Below are 20,594 nucleotides of genomic sequence, written 5' to 3'. Positions count from 1 at the left end.
TCTCCACGAGTTTTGCATTTTTATAAGACCAGCACCACACCAATATTAAATAATACAGGACTATCTCGAAACATTTGAATATCATGCAAACCTTTCATAGATTCTAGATTAAATTCACATAAAATGAAATGTCAAGCCTTTTTTCATTTAAATCTTGAGCATTATATCTTATAGCAGATAGAAATAATTTAAAAAATCCAGTAGATCAGAATATTACAATACAGAATATTGGATTTGGAGTCCTTCAACCAATCAGACCTGTGATCCGGGTGCACCAGGTGGATAAGCCAGTTTGTGATTGGTCCCCGCAGATTTGTAACGGAAGCAGGATAGAACAATGTGGAGGTTTCCAGACTGAGCTGCAGGGCCAAATCAGATTGCTGCTGGCAATGAACTTTTCTACCCTGGAAATCCAGAGTTCTCACGAGAATTTGAATTTGCTCAGCGAGTCACTCTCGTCACTCTGGCAATCAGTAATGATGCTCATTACACACATCCTGGAAGCCGAGCTGCACCAATCACATCGGTGTATCTGATATAGGCGGTCCAGAGGCGAGCTAAACAGACGACAACAGTGCTGCAACATCGAAGTCTGGACTCAGTTAGTATAGTAAACATTAATCGTAGTGTTATATAATTGTGTCGAAGTCCGGAATCAGTCAGTAAAGATTGGTCATAGTGTTATCCAATCGCGTGCAGCAATATTTTCAGATGCATGCTTGGTGCTGCCCCTCGGTATTGGGCTGTTTTCATTAGTCATAGCCAGACCCAAAATGGTTCTAGATGTGTACCCAAAATGGTTCTAGATGTGTAGAACTTTTCATTAGTCATAGCCAGACCCAAAATGGTTCTAGATGTGTAGAACTTTTCCACAATACTGTATTCTTGTTACTATGTACCTGTACAGTACAGCACACCTGTTACCTGTTACTGTCACCTTGCTGCAATTGCAAATTTGAAACAAACAAACAAAGTCAACTTTCAAACAATTAATTACGTTTATTCTGACAGTAATATACTTTATACATATTTAAGAGACATGTTTGGACCTCAATGGTGTGGATCAGTAGGAGATCTTGTATGTTCGGTCATAGGTTCCGGCTTTGATCTTTTCCTCTCTATTGTCCTGAAACAACAATTAAGCAACGTTAAGATGGTTACAAAGTGTCATTTCACACAAAAGTTAACAGTGTCATGAATCTCATGTTCCATGCCATTGGGTCTTTGATTTAAAGCAACAACATGGACGTTTTGCTTCCGGGATCCCCCTACAGTTGGGAAACAGCATTGTTTTCTATACTGTCGTAAAATCGGTCATGGTTACACCAGTGGGGTATCCTCAGAAGCAAGTTAGACATATCAAGGCTATCTAGACATATCGAGGCTGCACAAAGCCTTAACTCAGGGTATTAAGTTAAGTGGTACTACGATAGCAGTTATGTGATACATTTGTAAAACTAGGCTTTCAGCCCAGATCTGTGTGCGTTCTCGGTGTTGGGATGATGTTGGCCAATTGAATGTAGCCTCTGCCAAACCAAGCCATTTAGACATACAGTAGGCTTGCTACTTCTGGCTGGGGTTTTTTTGTCCTAAAAAGGGGGCTTGGTCATAAAACTCCAACATCAGGCTGTAAAGTTTACACTTTTACCATAACACTTTCGGTTTCGTTGCTGCTTCGGCCATCAACATACATACGCTATACCAGCCGGCAAACAATCGCTATAGTTTGGGCTCTCACTGAATTTGAGGAAGTGGGTGGTGGTGGGGGAAGTGAGGTATGCCATAAAGCAGTCGAACTTTGTAGTTTTTTTTGTGCTCAGGTTACTACCCGAAACCCAAAGTTCCATAATGCCAGTAAAAGCAATACAGACAAGGTCTCATTCAACCTATTGTAAATCAACGTACCATCACGAGGGTCTTGGAAATGTATTATGAGGGTAGAAAAACTATGTGGTGTTGCTTTAAATTTCATGTTGTGCTTGTGTAAATGGTGTGGAACTTTTATTTCCAAAACCATACAATACAAGCAAGGAACATTTCTGTGCCTAAAGCGGACATTTTAAAACTCAATATCGATACTGAAATACTACCCAGTCCATAATGAATTCATGCACAGCACCTGAGAAATTTAAACCCTGATTAATTCCCTTTCCTGTCCCCTTGATTCCTGTGTTTAATGTGTTGTGGGTGTGTTGCAGAATGACACGACAGGTGAGCAAAAAGAAATAGGCCTACAGTGCCACAATCAACTCATTCATTTCCAACAGCCAAACCGCAGACGTCATCTGGGTAACTTTAGTCATAACTTCAGCCAGATAAACACAGGGACATATACACATAGTTGGAAACACGTACCCTGTCCGTTTTGAAAACACCGAACCAGAAGATGAGGGGTACCACTCCAAACAATACCCCCATCAATGACGTCTTAGAGGTGGCCCTGAAGTGTGGATAAATGTTGGATCTTGCATAGACCCAGCGATTGAGAGCAGGATCTTCCTGTACAGACAAAATACAAAACATAATTTACACTCCTGTACCATACAACCTGCAATAAAATCATGCAAAAGCAAAAACACCTCACTCGTTAGAATGAACAACTTTATGGCCTCCTTACACCAAACAACTTTGACAAGATTGGGAAAGATTCTTGAAAGATTGGAGTCTTCTAACTAGTGCCCCCCAGTCAAGCCTCAATCAAATGACTACAATCTTTCAAGAATCTTTCCCAAATCTTGTCAAAGTTGTTTGGTGTAAGGTGGCCTTAGCTTATATTCTCTTAGCTCACTACATAAGGATGGTGCCATTGCTCTAACTCTAAACTACGTTATCCTTGTCAAATCAGCTAGCAGTCCTACTGTTCACGGTAAGCTAACAGTTAACATAACAAACCAAGGTGCTAACTTAAACTTAATTATCTGATACTGTGGTGTTGACATGACGTCTAGCTAGCGCTAGCACATGCTAACGTTAGCTACCTATCGATAGCAAGGTCATGCAAGTTAATGTTGAAGCCACACGTTATTTTGTTGCATAGCAAGACAATTCTGCAGTATTGCTGCTTTCTTCTTTACTGAAAGTAAGGGAAATCCAAATATCTAAAATGTCATCATGAAGACAATATTTGACATATTACATGCAGTTAGCAGTAACAGGCTAGCATTTTTTGTATATTTGCCTCAACACAACCGACACTAGCTAGCGATACTAGCTGGTGAGTATGTCCTTACAATAAGCTCTTTTCTGTGAGGATTGTTCAGCTGCATCTGATACTGCCTCTTCAGGTTAGCTCTCACAGCCGCCCTTTCTTCTTCAGCCCGTCTGTACTCAGGAGAAAGGTTAAAATATTCCGCTGGATCTAATGTTTTTGGCCGACTGGCCAAGGGTGCATCTTTGTAATCCGCCATGATGGCATTGAAAGTGGTGGTTGACACAGCCTTCTGCGATTGGCTTATCATCTTCACGCTTGGCTACGTAGCCTACCACTTCTCGCGTTGAAATATCACTCAATTTTCAACGACTACACTAGGCTTGTTTGTACTACTTTAATATCTTAAGTGTTTAAAATCACCTTTCACTGGATTCATTTCTCTGGCCTGGCTGTCATGTCGATTATAAGGCCACTGTAATACACAGGCACCACTGATACAACATTATTTACATGTGTAAGTGGTTTAAAAACCATCATTTACATTTCTAAGGAGCATTTCATAAATCAGGTTATGTCTGCCTGAACTGAGATGGATTGAGGTTTTTTTTTTTTTGTAATCCATCTCTTTAAAATAACTTGAATGTTTAGCCAAATCATCTGGATCAATATTAAAAGCAGAGGAACAACATGTCAGGCAATTCCAAATAATGCATTATTGATGAAAACAAAACAAAACAGAAAATGTATGGCTGTAGACTACTTCTTTAATTCCTTTTATGCGGTCACAGTAATGCTCAGTTGTTGATACAGTAGCGTCCGGAGCTTGAGTTCCCATATGGCATTCGGACGCCAGCTGATGAATGTTCAGACTTGATTATGTTTGATATTTGGGGGTGAAGGACGCTGCTGTTGGTTACAAACTGGCTGTTCTCCTGAGTGAGCTGGGAAGCTTCACAGGGGTTGCATCTGGACTTCAACAGTCCCACATCTGTAAACAGCGAGACAAAAAAAAAAGTTCACTGTGTTTTTTGGCCAGCAGAGACTGCTATGGCACTTCTTAAACGATCACTTTATCATGACGCCAGGAAGGAATGCAGTATAAAAAACAGAGCTAGGCCTAGATGAACAGAACATGCAGCATAAAAAACAGAGCTAGGCCTAGATGAACAGAACATGCAAAAAACTGATACCTTTCACATATTCAGATGACTGGCTACTGCCTATTGTCTTCCATCCATTGATATACCTGAAGAATTTTAAAATGTCATGTTACTGACATCAAGACATGTCTGCATTATACAACATGAAGCATCATTAAACCTGGGTGATTTATGCTGAGGTTTATGTTATAATGTTTGTGTATAACTGTGGCTAATGATCATGAATGTACTCACAACATGCTACTTCCATCTTTTTCATGGCGCAAAGTGTAACACATGCACAAGGCTCTATCAAAGTCTCATTACACAAAACATGGGCCAACTTGTTCAGTTACATAATGAGCTGCGCCTTAGGAGCCACCCAATGTTCCCAAAGAGATTGTTTTGACACATTACTCGTCAAAGTTGAGTGCGTTCGTCCACTCCAGCAGCTCGTCCACTTCCCACTCGGCTACGTGATCTACTCCCAGCTGCTCCACTGCACACATCATGCCAAAAGTAGACTTCTCCACCAGCAGGGCCGTCTCTTGGTGCCCCGTCCACGCACGCAGGACCCCGTCCTCATACCTGCACGCACAATCCAGTTCATTCATCTTGGAGCTATATGACTGGATTATCTTGGCAAATCAGACATGATTAAGTATTAAACTCGACGGAAATACATAACTACAAGTATCAAGATATTTTAAGTTCAACATGTATTAACGGACTATGCTGTATTCCCAACACCTATATTTAAAAAAAAGTATTGAACTGTGCAATGATACTGTAAATGGCAACTGTGGTGACCCTCTCTGCTTGCACTGACTCACATTTTTTTAAACCACTCAATCTTCCTTAACTTCTTTCGCTTTTCAACATCTTGCCGTCTCAGTAGTTTGGTATGTTTGTACTCGAACTTCTTTGCACTGGTATCTTGTGTGATTGTATCACCGAAATGACTAATCTGTACAGAAAATATAAATTTGAAGTTGAGCACAAACAACATAAATTTAGAAGAAGTTTAAATACACAGAAACTCTACTAATGGAGTAGAAGTGGAAATGGAGGACACAAACCCACCTTGCCTACCAGCACTCTCCATCCATTATTTTCCACACGCTTGTACCAGCTTGACCTGTCATCTTGGACGACTGGGAGGTGGTTATGTCTCTGCCGAGGAACAGGTCGTCTCTGGGCCTCGTGGGTGTAATCTTTGGGACTGCTAGCACATAAATCCACTATAGGCCGATGAGTGAAGATCTTATAGTAGATGCTTGGTGGGAAGGTGATCTAGTGGGCAATATATAGAATAAACCACATACCTCATATATGGAGCATTTTACCTTGGGTTTACATTTTCCTCTACAATGTAAGTTAGGTCGTACTTACACCACCCAATCTAAAACGGATAAAGACCCCTGCCCCAGGATCAAGAATGTCTGCCTTTGATGGAGAACAATCACATGATAAGTCAATGAGTAGCCTACTGTTCAGTAATCATATATGACAAAAATGTGTTAATTTCACTTATAATATAAACATTTTATTTTGGGCAGTTACCTCTCTGGGATTGACATGTTTCAGCAGAATATGTGGCTGTCCCTGGTTGTGGAAGTTTAGAAGTTCTTTGAAGTACTTGAAGACTTGAGTATCCTAATAAGTTACACAAATATTTGCCTATAGGCCTAGTGCAAAATATAATGTTGGAAAACTATACTTTTGGAGATAGAATTTAGGCTAGTACATACAACATGTTTCTTCCATGATCTCTGTATAACTCTGATTGCTTTGTCACGCTCAATCTCATATTCTGTAAAGTCCAGGGTGCTGTTCTCCCCAGATTGAATATCTTCAACCGGTGATGACCTGGGAGCACTGCAAAACGGTTTAATCAGTTACAAAGTAACACATACTGTATCTAACTAGTATATCTTCACATATAGTGCATGGAGAAAGAACAAGACAACCCTCAAAATCATAAATCTGGTTATGGTCCCTTTCTACTTTATGATGGGTAGGCCTACAGATGGCACACAATTGCTGTCAGATTACAGTAATGGCTAATGATAGCCTACTAACCTTTCAGCATACTTGATTTTTTTCTTCTTCATGGTTGCAAAATTCTGAACAAATGAGAGAAAACACATTATAACTCATTGCTGAATTATTACCCTGCTGTGTTCATTATAACGTTACTTAAAGAGAAATAGGTCGGGGTTGTGTCAACCTGGTCATGCACTTGGACAGTGACCCATGCATTAATGTAAAGATTAGCCTAATGCCAGTGGTTCTCAAACATGCGTTAGCCTACCCTTCTCGTTGTTTTGTAGGCTGTTACCTTCCCTCAAATTATTGCATATCCTATAATGTGCAAAGTTACAGGCTCAGATACATTTTTCAGACAAGTAGTGGAACACGTGGAAATAAAACATTAACATAACTCAGAAAGTATAACTCAGGTTAACAAAAAGGACGCGGAGGTGGTTAGCTGAATTTGGAGTTCTGATAACGTTCGACACACAACCTTACATCGTTCAGTAGACTGAGTAAAGACAGTTGTTTATCAAGTAAGTAAACGAAGACTCTCAAATGCTGGCGTGATATCAAATTTGACACAAATATGGTATCCACACCAAACGATTGTTTAAAAAAAAAAAAAAATACAGGGTGACAGCTTACTTGTGATTTATGCCAGCTGTCGTTTTTGGACTGTTCTGTACCTTGCACGCCGAACTCGCTGTTTGGAGTTTCAGGAAGTGAACTGTTTGGAAGCCTTTGTTACCATAGCAACTTCTCCAAAAGGGCCCAAGTACAGAAGGGCAGCCTCAAAATCCATTTGAACTATACAATTAATCTAGGCTGATTAATTAACATGTGTCCGTTTCTGTACTTAACTGGAAATATAAAATGTGTTTCTTAAAGCCTTTTCTTCTTCAAACTAGTTTTGTGCAAGAATTTGCTTTGGACGACATGTCTGCACAGTTGCCCGACTTTGCCAGGGGGGTTCTTGGCAGTAGCCTATTTAATTCTTTCAGCTACCAGCTGCCGTAATCGCATTGCCATTTTAGAGACAATTACATGACTGCTTGAACCTGTACTTGTTTTTAGTCTGCATGTTGTTGACAGCCTATTATATTCACTGATCTGCAAGTAGCCTACAGGCCTAGATACCCAAACCAAGGCTGTATGAAAAGCTCTTTCCATTGCCTTGTCCTCTGGGAATACTGGGAGGTCTACAATGATGTGTCTTCCACATTATTACTGCATCGCTATTTTGAGTTAAGAGTACATCATTAGACCACACCCATTCAAACCAGTTTGAAACAAGAAGAGCTATTTGAGAGTTTGGGACGGCTGCAGTCAACAATTTACCCCAAATAATGAGCTGCTCTGATGTACAGCTTGCGTCTTCGACTTTTGTTTGTTGTCTAAAGGGGAAAAAACTAACTCAAGTGTGGGAACAGCTTGCTTGTATATGACACATAATGACATCATCATGTCCATGGGAGGTGCCCTTTAGGACATCATCAGATCAACCAAACGGTCACATTTTCCCATTTTCCTGCTGTGACCCTCTAGCTAAAGACAATCTGAGAGTTGCCTTAGATACCAGCAACACACATGCAGCTGGGCACTGTGGCAAAGAGCACGCTAGAGAGATATGTGTAGACTACGCAACAGAGGAAGAGGTTGCATTATGGTAATTACAGTAAAGTCAAGCCAGGAAGCTGTTTACATTTAATTCAAATTGTATTTAAACAAAAGTCAGAAAATACAACATGATGTCCCTTCAAATTTGTAGACTAATCCACATGGATTGAGACATATGGCTATATGGGTTTAGGGGTTTTATGCTGTGGTCAGAAAACAGGTCCAAGAAACCAAAATATTGCCACTACAGTTCATATATTTTATTACTTTTATCTCAACATACAAAATCAATTTAACCCTATAAAATAGCTTGTCAAATAAATAGCCCATCAAACATTCAGTGGAAATAGAAGGTGTACGATACATTCAGGGAGACAATCCCATATCAAACCTCCATCTAGAGCTCTGTCTCTTCCCCATTGTCATTGTCCAGATAATACTCATCGTCAGTTGTAGTGGAGTCAGAATCTGACTCCTCAAACACTGACAAATTGCAGGTGTAGTTCTTGGATGGTAGGTTCCCTCTGGGCGACACGTTCTCATGAGAGGAACGACTGCCCTGAGAAGAGGCGCTTGGAGCTCTGGACAGACGCCTTGTAGTGGGGGAAAACGTGGGAGACGGCGGAGGTGTTGGGTCAGACTCATTTTCCCACGGGAATGACGTTCTCTCCAGGCTAGCTGGGCTCCAGACCCGGTTAGGTGATTCATTTTTCGGTATCTGGGGGGCTATAGTTTTGCCACTATGTGGTGGGGTCAATGTGGCCTCCGGAGTCATAAAGTCATCCAAAGTCATGAGATCAGCAGCAGTTGTGAGGTCACTGACGCTGCTCGCCCTTGAGCTTGACCTTGAGATACGACCAGTACCTGAGGGTCGACTGGACTGTACACTACTAACAGATATAGACCGTTTGTGGTTCAAACCATACTTAATGTCTGAGTATAGCTCTATGCTAGGCAGCAGTCCCTCTTCATCCCAAGCATTGCTAATGCTAAGGTCATCCTGTGGTTCACACAAAGATGTCGTTTTTCTCCTCGGTTGACTTGTGCTAGAGAAATTCCTGTCAGTTTTTACATCTTCTGAATAAAAGTCCATGGGACTGCTGGGATTGGAAGACATTTTGGAAGTTCTCCAGTTGGCCGGAAGGGTGGAATACTGGTTGGCATGCCTGTTTTTTAGTTTTTGCTCTGGTTTTGTTTTAGAGTGCTCTATTGATTGCGGTACTTTGAGAAATGACATCTCAGATTCCTTCCTTTTTGGTGCCTTGGGTGGTTTGGTTGCTATCTGGTCTTGTATGAGCAGAACAGGGCTGGTAGCAGAGGCAGAGGGGAGGTCTCTATCTGCTGCCTGCTCACATGACTCTAATGTCCCTCTGCTCCCTGGTATTCTCGACCTACTACTGGAAGCGTTCGGATGCAAAGGTGTGTCCTCTGTTTTCAAACTTGCCTCTCCATCTAGATATTTGACAGTAAATGATTTCAATCGATCTAGCATTTGGTCCATTCTGTTGCCAAAAGAATTTTTCTTGTTTTTCTCAAAAAATTGTGTCGGTGGTTTGATTTCCGTCCCACTAGAGCCACTGTCTTTCTGGTTCTTTGAGGAAAACAAACTCCACTTTTGGCTTTGTGAATCTGATACATCCTTGCTCTTGTGTTTATCTACATTCTGACTGCTACTATCTGATTGATTACGTTGATATCCCTTTTTCTCAGTTTGTGTAGGAGATACGTGGCCAACATTGTCACTTCTGAAAACTGGCATCTTGTCATGTTGTTTACGAGTCTGTGTTTCAAAAACAGAGACAGACGCTGTTGATTCAGAGGGGCTTAAAGTTATTCTAGGAGATGTGCTCTTAGTGTCTTTGGAATCTGAAATGTATTTTGAAGTGGTTGAAACAGGCTGGTTGGTGTGTGGTTGAACAAGTCCCTGAGTGTCTACTGACATAGATTTTTTGAGCGGTGGTGTCACTTGCGATGGCTGCTTGCCAACAGTGTTCAGCTGTTCCTGAGATAATTTCACCGACAAATATGGTGGCTGTAGGGTGGACACCATTTCTGAGGTGTTCGCTGTGCCATCAAACGAGGCAGACCTCAGGCTTCGGGGATTCGATGGAGAGGAGGCACTACTAGATGTCTGTCTTGCAGAGAGGAGGCTGACATAAGGCGAGAGACTCATAGGGGACCGGTCATTCTTTTCAGAGATAGAAGAACCAGGTACAGAGGTCCCAGTAGAATCTGTCTTTGAGCTGGACCTCTGGCTCTCATGTGTACCAAGATCAAAACTAAATTTTGAGACTGGGCTGGGTGTATGTGTTAAGCTGGACTCAGACCCCTTCCTTAGCTGTATGTTCTTGTCTTGTGGTGGTGAAGAGACAAGAGCCTCTCTTCTTTGTGCCTGTAGCAGTGAAGAAGGGGGTGTAGGTGAGGTATCTAAAGCTGGGCTGCTAAGCCTGAAGGATGAGAATGTGGTTGGAGGATGCACTGGGCTTGATTCAAACTGCTTCAGCGGTAGGATTTTCCCTTGTAATGATGGAGGCACAGGAGATTCCCTTCTTTGCAACTGGGGCAACGAAGCAAAAGGTGGTGGAGGTGAGGTGTCTGAAGCTGGGCTGCTAAATTTGACGGATGAGGATGTGGTTGGAGCATGTGCTGGGCTTGATTCAAACTGCTTCAGCTGTATGGTCTCTTGTGATGGTAGAAAGGGAGGAGTCTCTCTTCTTTCCGACTGGAACAACGAGGAAGGTGGCATTGGGGAGGTTGGTGAAGCAGGGCTGCTAAGCCTGAGAGATGAGAATGTGGTTGGAGCGCAGATATTACGTTTGGATCCGGCCGGAGACAGAGGATCTGGTGACTCAGATGGACTCTGGGACAACTGAGACAGCTTCTCAGCTGGGGCCAGATCTTCCACATTCTTTTGCCACGAAGGGGATACGGCAACCCTCTCAACTGGGGAGCGATTTTTGTCAGCAGTGGATATATGGTGTGAGGTGTCTGTGATGTTTGTCTCTCTGATAGATAGGGACCTTGGGGCGTTTAACAAGCTCTGTTGCACCACTGTAGCTGTATTTGTGGAATTTCTTAATGGCAATGGTGAAGTAAGGTTGGTTGACAGACATAAAGAATACTTTTCCCTTGGGGATACTGGGGAGTCAATTTGGGGACTTTCAGCTGCGGATGCCATCCTTGACCTTCTGCACATAGTAGGTATATCAACCGTCCTGGCTTGATGTATTCCATCATTATTTGATCTAGTATATCTGTCGATATTGGTTACATTTTGTGAACTTGCATCTGTATAGCTAGTTAATGAGTTCAGGTTACTTGATGCAAGGGATGCTCTAGGGATTCCACTGTAAATGCTCGATGAGTATCTTGGTGCTGTTCTTCCTACACTGTCGTTAGTTAACATGGTTCCTACTCTGTTGTTGTTTAGAAGGTCTGACACATTACTTAAAGTATTTGTACGCCTCAAATTAGACGTGTGTGAGGGTGTACTTTGTAGTAGACTATCTCCCTGTAATGTATGTTGCCGTCTGAGCATGGATCCAGGGGTGGGACTAAGTGGCGTGTTTTTCAAACCATCCAGTTTGTTGTATTGTGGCGAGGAAGTTGCCTGCCCTCGGCCCGAAATGGAAGTTGTGTTAGGTGAGCTAGGTATTTCAATATTATAGTCAGGGTAAAGAAACAGATGTGGCCTCAGACTCTCATATTGTTTTTCCTCAGAGGAGGTTGACAAGGGAAAGAACTCAGATGTCCCCTTTGGTTTATTTATCGGACTAGAGAGGGGCGGAGCGGGACTGAGGAGTGACTTTGCCCTGTTCCTCTGTAATGTCACGTAAGACATCGGTTCAGACATCCTTGACACATTTTTATTTTGGTTAAGGGAGCTGTTTGAAGTCATGGGGTGTGTCTCTGAGGGTGAACCTGTACTTTTGGAACTCATGTTCGTCTTTCTGAAGGAAAGCAGGAGGCTGCCGGTAGTGGCAGGAGGGGAGTTGATGCTGGAGAACTGGCCTGGTTGACGAGTAGTGGCAGGAGGGGAGTTGATACTGGAGAACTGGCCTGGTTGACAAACACTCCTTGACCAGTGGAGGTCCAAAGAATGGGGAGACACAGGTCTCAATACTGTATCCACTGGGGAAGTTAGTGGATGGCCAACCTCTGTTTTAGCATCCGTCTTTCCTCCACCCATCCCTGCTGAAAAGGCCCTCGAGATACGGCGCTTTACTGGTCTGTTGTTCCGCAAGTTGAACAGATTGCTTGGTGTGCCAGTGGAGTAGCTGCCGGCCATGGACAGGGCATTCTCCTTATTGCTCGCCTCTGGAAACACATCTCCAATCCGAGGGTTAGGGTCTCCAAAGAAAGGTTGTTGGGGAACATCCCTGCCGAAGAGAGATGAAGGTGCATGGACTTCCTGTCTTCTTCTCTGCATTTCCTGTTCTGTGGTGTTTAGATTTACATCTGCAGCACCCGGTCTCTGTCTCCTGGACCGGGCGCTCCAGTTAGGGGCAAGTGCAGTCACTACAGAGGATGTCAGCATGTCTGGAGAGGAGCGAGTCTGGTCCGGCTGCAAATGGGTCGCAGCAGAATCAAAACTCTGTGAACGGGGAAAGATGATATCCTCTGTCTGGTCCAAGAACTTACATAAAATTGGTTGACACACACTGTTGGACTCTGCACTGGAATCACTTTTCAGTTCATCTGGATTTAGGTTTCCTACTTTTTTCACAGTGCCCGGAACAGTAAACTCTGTGACCCTGATTTGTATCACTTTCTTCGTGTATTGTGCATAAGGGTATCCTGTTTCACCTTGCCTCTTTAAAATGACAGTGTGCTTGTCTTCTCTTAAATCCAGAGGAGAGGTATGGGGTCCAAACGCACTCTGTGATTGACATGACGTTGCTTTCTCATTCTCCAAATGCAATGTTGTCACTTCCTCCTTAGCTGTGCAGAACGCACGTTCAGTGCCAAAACTTTTTTGAGGAGTCTCTTCTTTATTCACCTGTCAGGACAGAGCACATAAAATGATGTCATGTTTGAGAAGTGACTCAAAGTGTAACCTTGGAAAGCAGTTATAAAAAGGCAGCGGTAATTCACAGCAGTGGGCAGGAAGGCAGGCAGGCAGGCAGACAGGCATAGACTGATGACTATTTTAGTGGGCTTCCCACACCCAGCCACACCACTTTGTAAATACAATCACAGCCCTAGCTTACCAGACCTGCCCACTTACTAAGCACACACAGATGGAATGTGCCATGCTGATGAGATAAACGTTTACTCTGTGTCAACAAAACAAGGGTCTTATCTGCGCGCTTGACACAGAAATCCACAGTTATGAACCTACTTTGTTCATGTTGCCATAACTAATGAAAAGTGGTTAAAAATGTTAATGATAACTGATGTTTAAAACCACAGTGTAAAATGACAACTTACCTCTGTGTTACTAAATGTGTCTTTTGCTGTTGTAGGAGTCTCTTCTCTGGTTAAAAAAGAAACATAAAGTCAGTATGACAATCAGTCCACATAATCAACATATACTTGTGGGTGGCGGTGGCACCGTGGCTAAGCAAAGTGGTTCGACTAGCCGCAGTAGCCAGAAAGGTTGTGGGTTCAATTACCGCCTTCCACCATTGTCTCCTTGAGCAAGGCCAAGTTGCTCCGGAGACAGTGACCTTTGCATGACATGTGAGTCGCTAAAAAAAGAGTGTCTGGTAAATGAACACATGTAAATGTAACTGCATAGTGTAATCCAGCAACTAATGCGCATCTAGTTCTACATTCTGTGGAAGAACCAGAGTTTAATGGATTTACTGAAATGAGATATTACACAGGCGTTTACCAATATCAACAATACATCATGCCTGCGTGGGAAAGGATAATTTATGTAAGCTGTTTTGCCTCTGCACACCTGTACGTTTAAGCCTTCAATGGGACTTTAACTGAATCCAGACAAACAAGAGCATCTGCATTCCTGCCTCCTGAGGAAACTGTACCAGAACATGACAGACAGCTGCATTCTAGAGCACACATTTTAAAGCAGTGATGTGTGACCATTCCGTCAGCTTTGAGTGTGAAGTTACTGTATGACATGTTAAGGAATTAAATACACATTTAACTTATACAAAAACTATTGACTGCGTCCAAGAAGCTAGTACTTGAGATGCAAATCCACACTTCCGTGACTGCTCATGAACAGGTGACCTCTATACAGTATGGCCTGTTTTAAAGGAAGGCAGTCTGTGGTGTACTGAGATACGGTAACGTCCAAAGGCCATTAGCCAACGAGCTGCGGTCATGACTGATATGGTAATGTAATGGTTCTGACGATTGTTTTTTTACACGAGGAATGCAACAGGAATGCATTCTCAGATGGCGTCAACTGAAGCAAAATGAACAAGCTAGAGTAGTGTAGTGTAGTAGAACAACTAGCAACAAACTAGGGTATTGGAATATGCTCAAGCTGTGCCTAAACTAAATAGGTTAGTCTCTTTCCAAAAGCTTTTTCCTGTGGTCTGATATCCTCTCTAAAAAGCGTTGTATCTGTTAAAGGTGCATTTTCAAGGAGAATGTCCCTAACGTGTCGTGGACAAAAACATTTTCACAAACTGTTCTCAAATACATATGTGTATGTCTAGCCATCCAGCCAACCAACCATTATGAATGACTGAAAGCTCCTCATTCTAAAAGCTTCTTGGATGCATAAGCAGTGCATACAATGCCATCAGCCCCTACACTGGTTTGCAATCACCATTATTTCTTTCTTATGTGTAATAGCTGAAATGTACTAAATACATCAGATGAGATTGTGTCTCTGATATCAAATGACATGAATACATCCACTCCACTGCAATGGCTCACATTGTTAATGTCAGACTACCTGATCAGACATGATAAATGAAAATGTCTCTGGTCTGGGTGGACTACATGCCATTTGTTCAGTTAAAATGGTACAACTGATCGATGGTTCCTGTTAATTGGGTTAAAAAATCTCATATTGGATTTACAACCTCAGCAAGTGTGGAATGCAATTTTGAATGCATGAATGTATGATTCAGTTCCTTTCCCTTAATAGCTCCCAAGAATTTCATTTTACAAGAACATATCTCACACTGACTGATGATCCCTATGAGAGCAATTAACAAGAAAAGTATAATTACACTGTAATATCTAGAACATTACTGTTTAGTTCTGATTGACAAAAACAAAGCCATACTCCATTCGCTTACGACAGGTATCTGCCAAATAGCCATAACCATAACCATACCCACTTTATGTGCCATCTATGAAACGACTTCAGATTCAAACAGTTGTGTTTGTTGTAAATGATGTGATTGACACTCCAATGGTCTCCTAACCTTTTCATAAAACATGTTCCAGTGATAGGACCTGAATACAAATGATCCTTGGCAGATGTACATTTATGTGTAAACAAAGAGAGCTCACCTGAACGTTCCGCCTGGCGCTGCCTGGGCTTGTTCTGCTAAGGTGTGGCCAAACCCAAGGACAGAGCTGCACGTTGGAGGAGACGGTTGGGTTTTATCCGGGCGAAAAGCTGGGTTGTCCTCCTTGGTTTGTACAGTTCCACTTCGGTCCAGTTCTGTTGGGGATATCAGTTACCTACATTACTTCCTTTTGCTTTCCGATGGACTTCCTCTATTGCATCACTGTTATATCCCCAAAGCGGAATGTGTAATATGTAATATGAGCTCATGCATGGTATGAATACTATTCCAATATTCCTTATGCAACATATTCCAGATCTGTAGGTATGCTCCCTCACAGCTAATGCACTCTGTGTGCACTTGGCCTTACCTGTATCTGCAGGCCTTTCGATGCTCTGTGGCAGCGGTGCAAGGGATTTGCTTCCAGGCTTATTTTTATGGTTCAGATCATGCTGGTGTATGCCTTTCAGCCTCTGTTCCACATCCCTGATGTCCCACAGCCTTCTGGAGAACATACAGAATGCATGAGCCAATTGTTTTCAAGATTAGTATTTCTGACTACAGTGATGAAGGTTAACCACTCCAGTACTGTGGGCCCCACTGTCCTATGATTGGTACAGTGACATTGGGCAAGCCGTTTGAGAGCTTAATCCCTCGTTTCTTGGCTCGTTTTCTTTCCCAATGAAGGCAAGTCAGTGGCAGGTAAGGTAACATTTAATTTACACACACACACACATACACACACACACACACACACACACACACACACACACACACACACACACACACACACACACACACACACACACACACACACACACACACACACACACACACACAGAGTCAGTGGCAGGTAAGGTAACAATTTACATACTGAAATGTTCCTGTGCATTGCAATGTGAAGCCGAAATATTTGACAGACAAAATAAACCTCATATTCCAGTTCATCTGGGGCCTACTGCCACTGCCAAATGGTTTACATCTTTAATTTCTTTCAAACTTCAGAGCCAATCAAAATAATATTATTATGTTAATGGCCTATGAGCCAGAGGAGGGATGCATTGCACAATGTTTACCCATTGGGAAGGGAAGAACTCACTCCAGCTATCACAAAATACACTCTTAACATGGTGGGGCATGTTGAGATAAGTTTGGATGGTGTAAACAGTAACAATATGTTATCTTCGAAGGGCTTCTTGTTAAGAATCTGTTCAAGGCTATCTTCTTGATATAGACGAGCTGTAAGGCTATCTTCTGATAAAAACAGTCTTGTATCAGTTGCTTCAGATACCTTTACATTAAATGTAGGCCAACTTGACGTTTGGAATGGCAAGGCGCCAAAAGCATTAACTGGGTTGTGAGAAAATGCAGATAGCGAGAAGGATTATTCTCTTTATGAGTCGATGTTATCAGCAAAAATAATGCAACTGCATCTGAAACATTTAATTTGTACAGTTTAAAAAGATGAAATGTCTGCATTCTGAAGTCTAGGAGCTATATTGTGGGCTGCTCCAGTCTGCAGACATTCTTTAATGTACGCGAAAACGTAGGCTATGTTTGTCCTGACTCCTGGCACGGTACCTGGCCTTGAAACAGTATGGATGTGAACGCAACCACACTGCTGAACTTCATTTTTTAACAGCTCAACACTTGGCGTGTGCTGCTTGGCGCAGCTGTCAAGTGGCTGTTACATAAAGTGGGTGTTGTCAGTTTGAGGATAAACCTCGAGAAACTTGACAAGAACGTTTTTAAGTCCCAAAAAGCGCATTTATAGACAGTAGTCCGAATGTTTTGTAAGTGTATTGATCACACATATTTTGCCCAAAACGTGAGTAGCATCACGTTAGCTCTAAGGTTTCATGCCTTCCGTTCGTGCGTAACAAACATTGTAGCCTACTCCACATGCTAGTTTGAGATACTCATATGAGCTCAACTTCAGAAGTTTAAACAACATCACAAATAGTTGGAAACTTAGGCTAGGCCTCGTCGTAGAGATACCTTATCTCCTCTATCACGACTGAGAGTGATTCGCGATAGTCGCCCGCGTAAGCGAATAGATGAGACAGGCATGAGCTCATTTGCCGTGGCCATAGCTTATTCTCACTTACCTTTTTCTCTGAAAGCCTTTCTTACGAAAATCCTTCTGTGGAAGAAAAGTAGCTGGGGAGTTGGCTTTCCCTTTCCCCGACACACTTATCTCTCTAATGAATTCACCCGTTGACATCCTACAGTTAAGCCTCGCTGCACCTTACCAGGCTTGTTAGGTCACCTCCCGCTAAGTCCTCGGGCGTGTTTTAGCAGCGTCATGGGCTGTAGCCTACTACTCCCTAAGATATGACTAGCCTATAGGAAAACTTTAGTTCAGACTATTACATTCTTTACGCCTGACCCATGCTGTGTCCATTCCCCCATTACGGGAAGATGGCTGAATGCACATAACACCCAGCTGTAGCCAACAGTTCTGCTGTGTAAACATGCGCGAACTTTAGACTGAACGATATCCTCACAGGGAGATAGATAACACGGATTCATCAACTAGGCTATCTCTGATGTTACGAGGGGGGCTGTGTTGAGTAGCGAAGACATTCCGCTAAAGTCGATTATAAAGGAAAAGAGTTGATTATGGGAGAATTCTGGAAGCTTTGGCATTTTTGGCCTGTTCTGTTGTCACTTTTTCCATACCTTGAGAAGCTACTTTGCTTTGTGTCTCCAATAAACCATTAGGCTACATGACATTGTACATAATGGGCGTGAACGGTTCATACACTGGGCGAGTTAGTCTAGTCTAGTGCATGTTCTAAAACAGAACGATTGGGGGCGACGTTGTACTAAAGTTGCCCAAGCATTTATGCCATTCTAATCCAGAGTTTCCAGGCTCCCGGGGACCAACATCCTAAAGGAAACTACAAGGCCTACGATAACCTGCATGAAAAATACAGTCTGGTTTAATCTGGTTTGATCATTTGCAGGTAAATTTAAACTTCTGTAGGCCTACTGATGCTTAGTCCAGTCTGATAGCCGTAATATGGACATAGCTTGATTGAAAAGAACATGCCTTTACCGCAGGACCCATTTAAACGTGAGCAGCCACCGCATTGAATACTGTAAAACATTTTAATTAAGCAGAAGCAATATGAGATATTTACTTAGATCACTTGGAGCTGCCCTCTTAATTTTGAAGAACAGTTGGTCTTTTATGACTGGGACAGGAGACTCTTTAACCTCTCACTCCCACCAGCCAGTGAAGTCCCACAGCTGAATATTGACTCCAGTCAGAAAATCAATTTTAATCAGGATTTTTTGGGGGGATCTCTAATGAAAAGTGATTGTTTGTTCTGGCATCTTGACTAATTGTGAAGAGATTAATGATGGAGGACTGCTCTTTTTGTCAAATAGCTGGTAGTCATTAATTACCCTTATTAACTCACAATGGGAGAGGCAGCAAGACTTGGACCACAGCACTTCAACACAGTGAACGCACTAACACGCGCACGCGCGCACACACACACACACACACACACACACACACACACACACACACACACACACACACACACACACACTCACTTTGGTATACGTTCTTATATTGAGGGAATTAATGCAAAGGAACAACTCTCTTTATGTTTGAATGTTCAGTGCAGCAGAAGCATTATCTCCATATTGCTCTGTAACAGTCAGCTTGATTAATTGAGATGTTTTTTGTGTTTGTATTACAGTGAAGAATACTCCCCAAAAAGCACAGCTTAATATCTATTTTTAAAGGATTAACCAGTCCCAAAAACGCTGAGCTTTTATGGTGGAAAGACTAGGCCTTCGCTAGGTGGTTCTAGTGACAAATGTCCAACGGGTTGTCAAGAGAAGAGGTTTTACATATTTCATGCTGCCTGTCATCCACTACATAAATTACTACCCGTCTTATGAAAATGCATTGTCTCCCGTAGAGAATCTGACGAGGCCAATTCATAACCGTGGATTGATTTTTTAAAACTGTGTGGCCATATTAAGCAGCTCACTCAGAGCCCATTTTACAGTGGTTAGCATAATCAAGTTTTTACGTGTTCTCTAAAATGTAATCATGCAGGGCAATCACAGAAGAATCTGTACAGTATGTACGTACTGCGAGACAGAAAATGGATTTTGGACTTTGGACAAATCATTTTACTCACTGTCTGCATCATTTGCAGGTGTGTTTTCAATTTGAGTTTGCTTACTACATTCATTTCAACATTTGAAGAATCCCAAATCCCATTAAAGGCACACAGTAGGCTAACATAAACAGTGCAAGGAAAGTCGAAGAGGACATGTTTTTGATTTTGACACAGTTCATAGACTGTTATTCACGCAGTCAAGGCCTCAGATTGATGGCAGATTTCATATGAAGGTCAGGTGGAAGAACATATTTGATCAATATTAAATGTACATAATACATACAAAATGTGATTAAATGACATCAAATGACTAAACATAAAGAAATATTGAGTCAACAGTTTTAAAAACAGTTGTAAAAACATTTTTAAAATTAATTCTCCTATATTTGGTGTCCATTCTCAGTAATAACCTGTGTAGTAAAATAAAAATGTTTTATTTGCAGGAAGAGTTGATAATCTGCATGGTCCGTCTGTCTCCTCTGGCTTTACTGGTTGGGCCCTCAGATAGGTGTTCATTCAATACATCCGCAATCACACACACATGTTTGTCCAATGCCAAAAGTAGCCCACAACACAAGGCATCATGTTTTGTTTACAATATGAATCATACTATTATTGTATTTAAATTCATATTTAATTTATTTTGGATGTTCATTTTTTTGTTTGAGTATAAAGATAGTCGAGCAATGTTAGCTTTTTCTCTTGCCCTGCTGTGATTGAACCATATTAAATAAACTGAAATGCTGAAAGTCTTCACCTGGTCTACATGGCCTATAGAAGATAATGTGACAAATGTCAAGATCGTGTGTACATTTCAAAGTCCATAATTGGCGCTACATGCATCTGAAGTAAAATATGATGTAGTATGAGGTATCTTAAGTCTATCTGAAGTAGAAGAAATGCAAGCAGAGCTACAGTAAATGTTGAATCGTTACATCACAAATCATGGTGGCACCAGACTACGGATCCCATTGAGGCCTGTCCAAGAGCCACTAAACGTAAGTGGGTTTTATTATTGTATTGAAATCCCTGAATAGTTGTGAATTCTGCAGAATGCAATAAA

At 42.0% G+C, this 20,594-nt stretch overlaps 3 protein-coding genes and 1 long non-coding RNA gene across 6 annotated transcripts; 1 reads left to right on the top strand and 3 right to left on the bottom strand.

Moving 5' to 3' along the window:
* Positions 1-979: 979 nt before the first annotated feature.
* On the bottom strand, positions 980-3,427 carry ndufb4 (NADH:ubiquinone oxidoreductase subunit B4). The gene is made up of 3 exons (XM_062521017.1): positions 3,231-3,427; positions 2,356-2,499; positions 980-1,126 (listed from the first exon to the last, which is right to left on the bottom strand). The coding sequence occupies exons 1-3, from the start codon at positions 3,405-3,407 to the stop codon at positions 1,064-1,066; spliced, it is 384 nt and encodes a 127-aa protein (XP_062377001.1). The 5' UTR covers positions 3,408-3,427; the 3' UTR covers positions 980-1,063.
* Positions 3,428-3,906: 479 nt separating this feature from the next.
* Positions 3,907-7,068, bottom strand: c19h11orf65 (chromosome 19 C11orf65 homolog). Of its 2 annotated transcripts, none has more exons than XM_062520842.1 (10): positions 6,973-7,068; positions 6,373-6,416; positions 6,042-6,168; positions 5,854-5,946; positions 5,683-5,736; positions 5,374-5,583; positions 5,124-5,257; positions 4,708-4,878; positions 4,342-4,397; positions 3,907-4,139 (listed from the first exon to the last, which is right to left on the bottom strand). In XM_062520842.1, exons 2-10 carry the CDS (start codon positions 6,402-6,404, stop codon positions 3,946-3,948), a joined length of 1,071 nt encoding a protein of 356 aa, XP_062376826.1. In that variant the 5' UTR covers positions 6,405-6,416; positions 6,973-7,068; the 3' UTR covers positions 3,907-3,945. The 2 variants fall into 2 exon arrangements, with proteins under 2 accessions (XP_062376826.1, XP_062376825.1); XM_062520841.1 differs by lacking the exon at positions 6,973-7,068 and adding an exon at positions 6,605-6,810.
* Positions 7,069-8,189: 1,121 nt separating this feature from the next.
* On the bottom strand, positions 8,190-17,815 carry zmp:0000000991 (mucin-3A). 2 transcript variants are annotated; one of them, XM_062520839.1, is made up of 5 exons: positions 17,492-17,815; positions 15,754-15,887; positions 15,385-15,538; positions 13,375-13,420; positions 8,190-12,943 (listed from the first exon to the last, which is right to left on the bottom strand). In XM_062520839.1, the coding sequence occupies exons 1-5, from the start codon at positions 17,605-17,607 to the stop codon at positions 8,342-8,344; spliced, it is 5,052 nt and encodes a 1,683-aa protein (XP_062376823.1). In that variant the 5' UTR covers positions 17,608-17,815; the 3' UTR covers positions 8,190-8,341. The 2 variants fall into 2 exon arrangements, with proteins under 2 accessions (XP_062376823.1, XP_062376824.1); XM_062520840.1 differs by having other exon boundaries at positions 15,754-15,884.
* A 489-nt stretch (positions 17,816-18,304) lies between these two features.
* Positions 18,305-20,126, top strand: LOC134065710 (uncharacterized). Its single transcript, XR_009936326.1, has 3 exons — positions 18,305-18,352; positions 19,465-19,567; positions 19,975-20,126. It is a non-coding gene; the product is annotated as an uncharacterized LOC134065710 (long non-coding RNA).
* The last annotated feature ends 468 nt before the right edge of the window (positions 20,127-20,594 follow it).

The sequence above is a fragment of the Sardina pilchardus genome, chromosome 19, assembly GCF_963854185.1.
Source record: "Sardina pilchardus chromosome 19, fSarPil1.1, whole genome shotgun sequence".
Lineage (NCBI taxonomy): Eukaryota > Metazoa > Chordata > Actinopteri > Clupeiformes > Clupeidae > Sardina > Sardina pilchardus.
The sequence above is the reverse complement of the archived record's forward strand: the minus strand, read 5'-3'. Positions and strand labels throughout refer to the sequence as shown.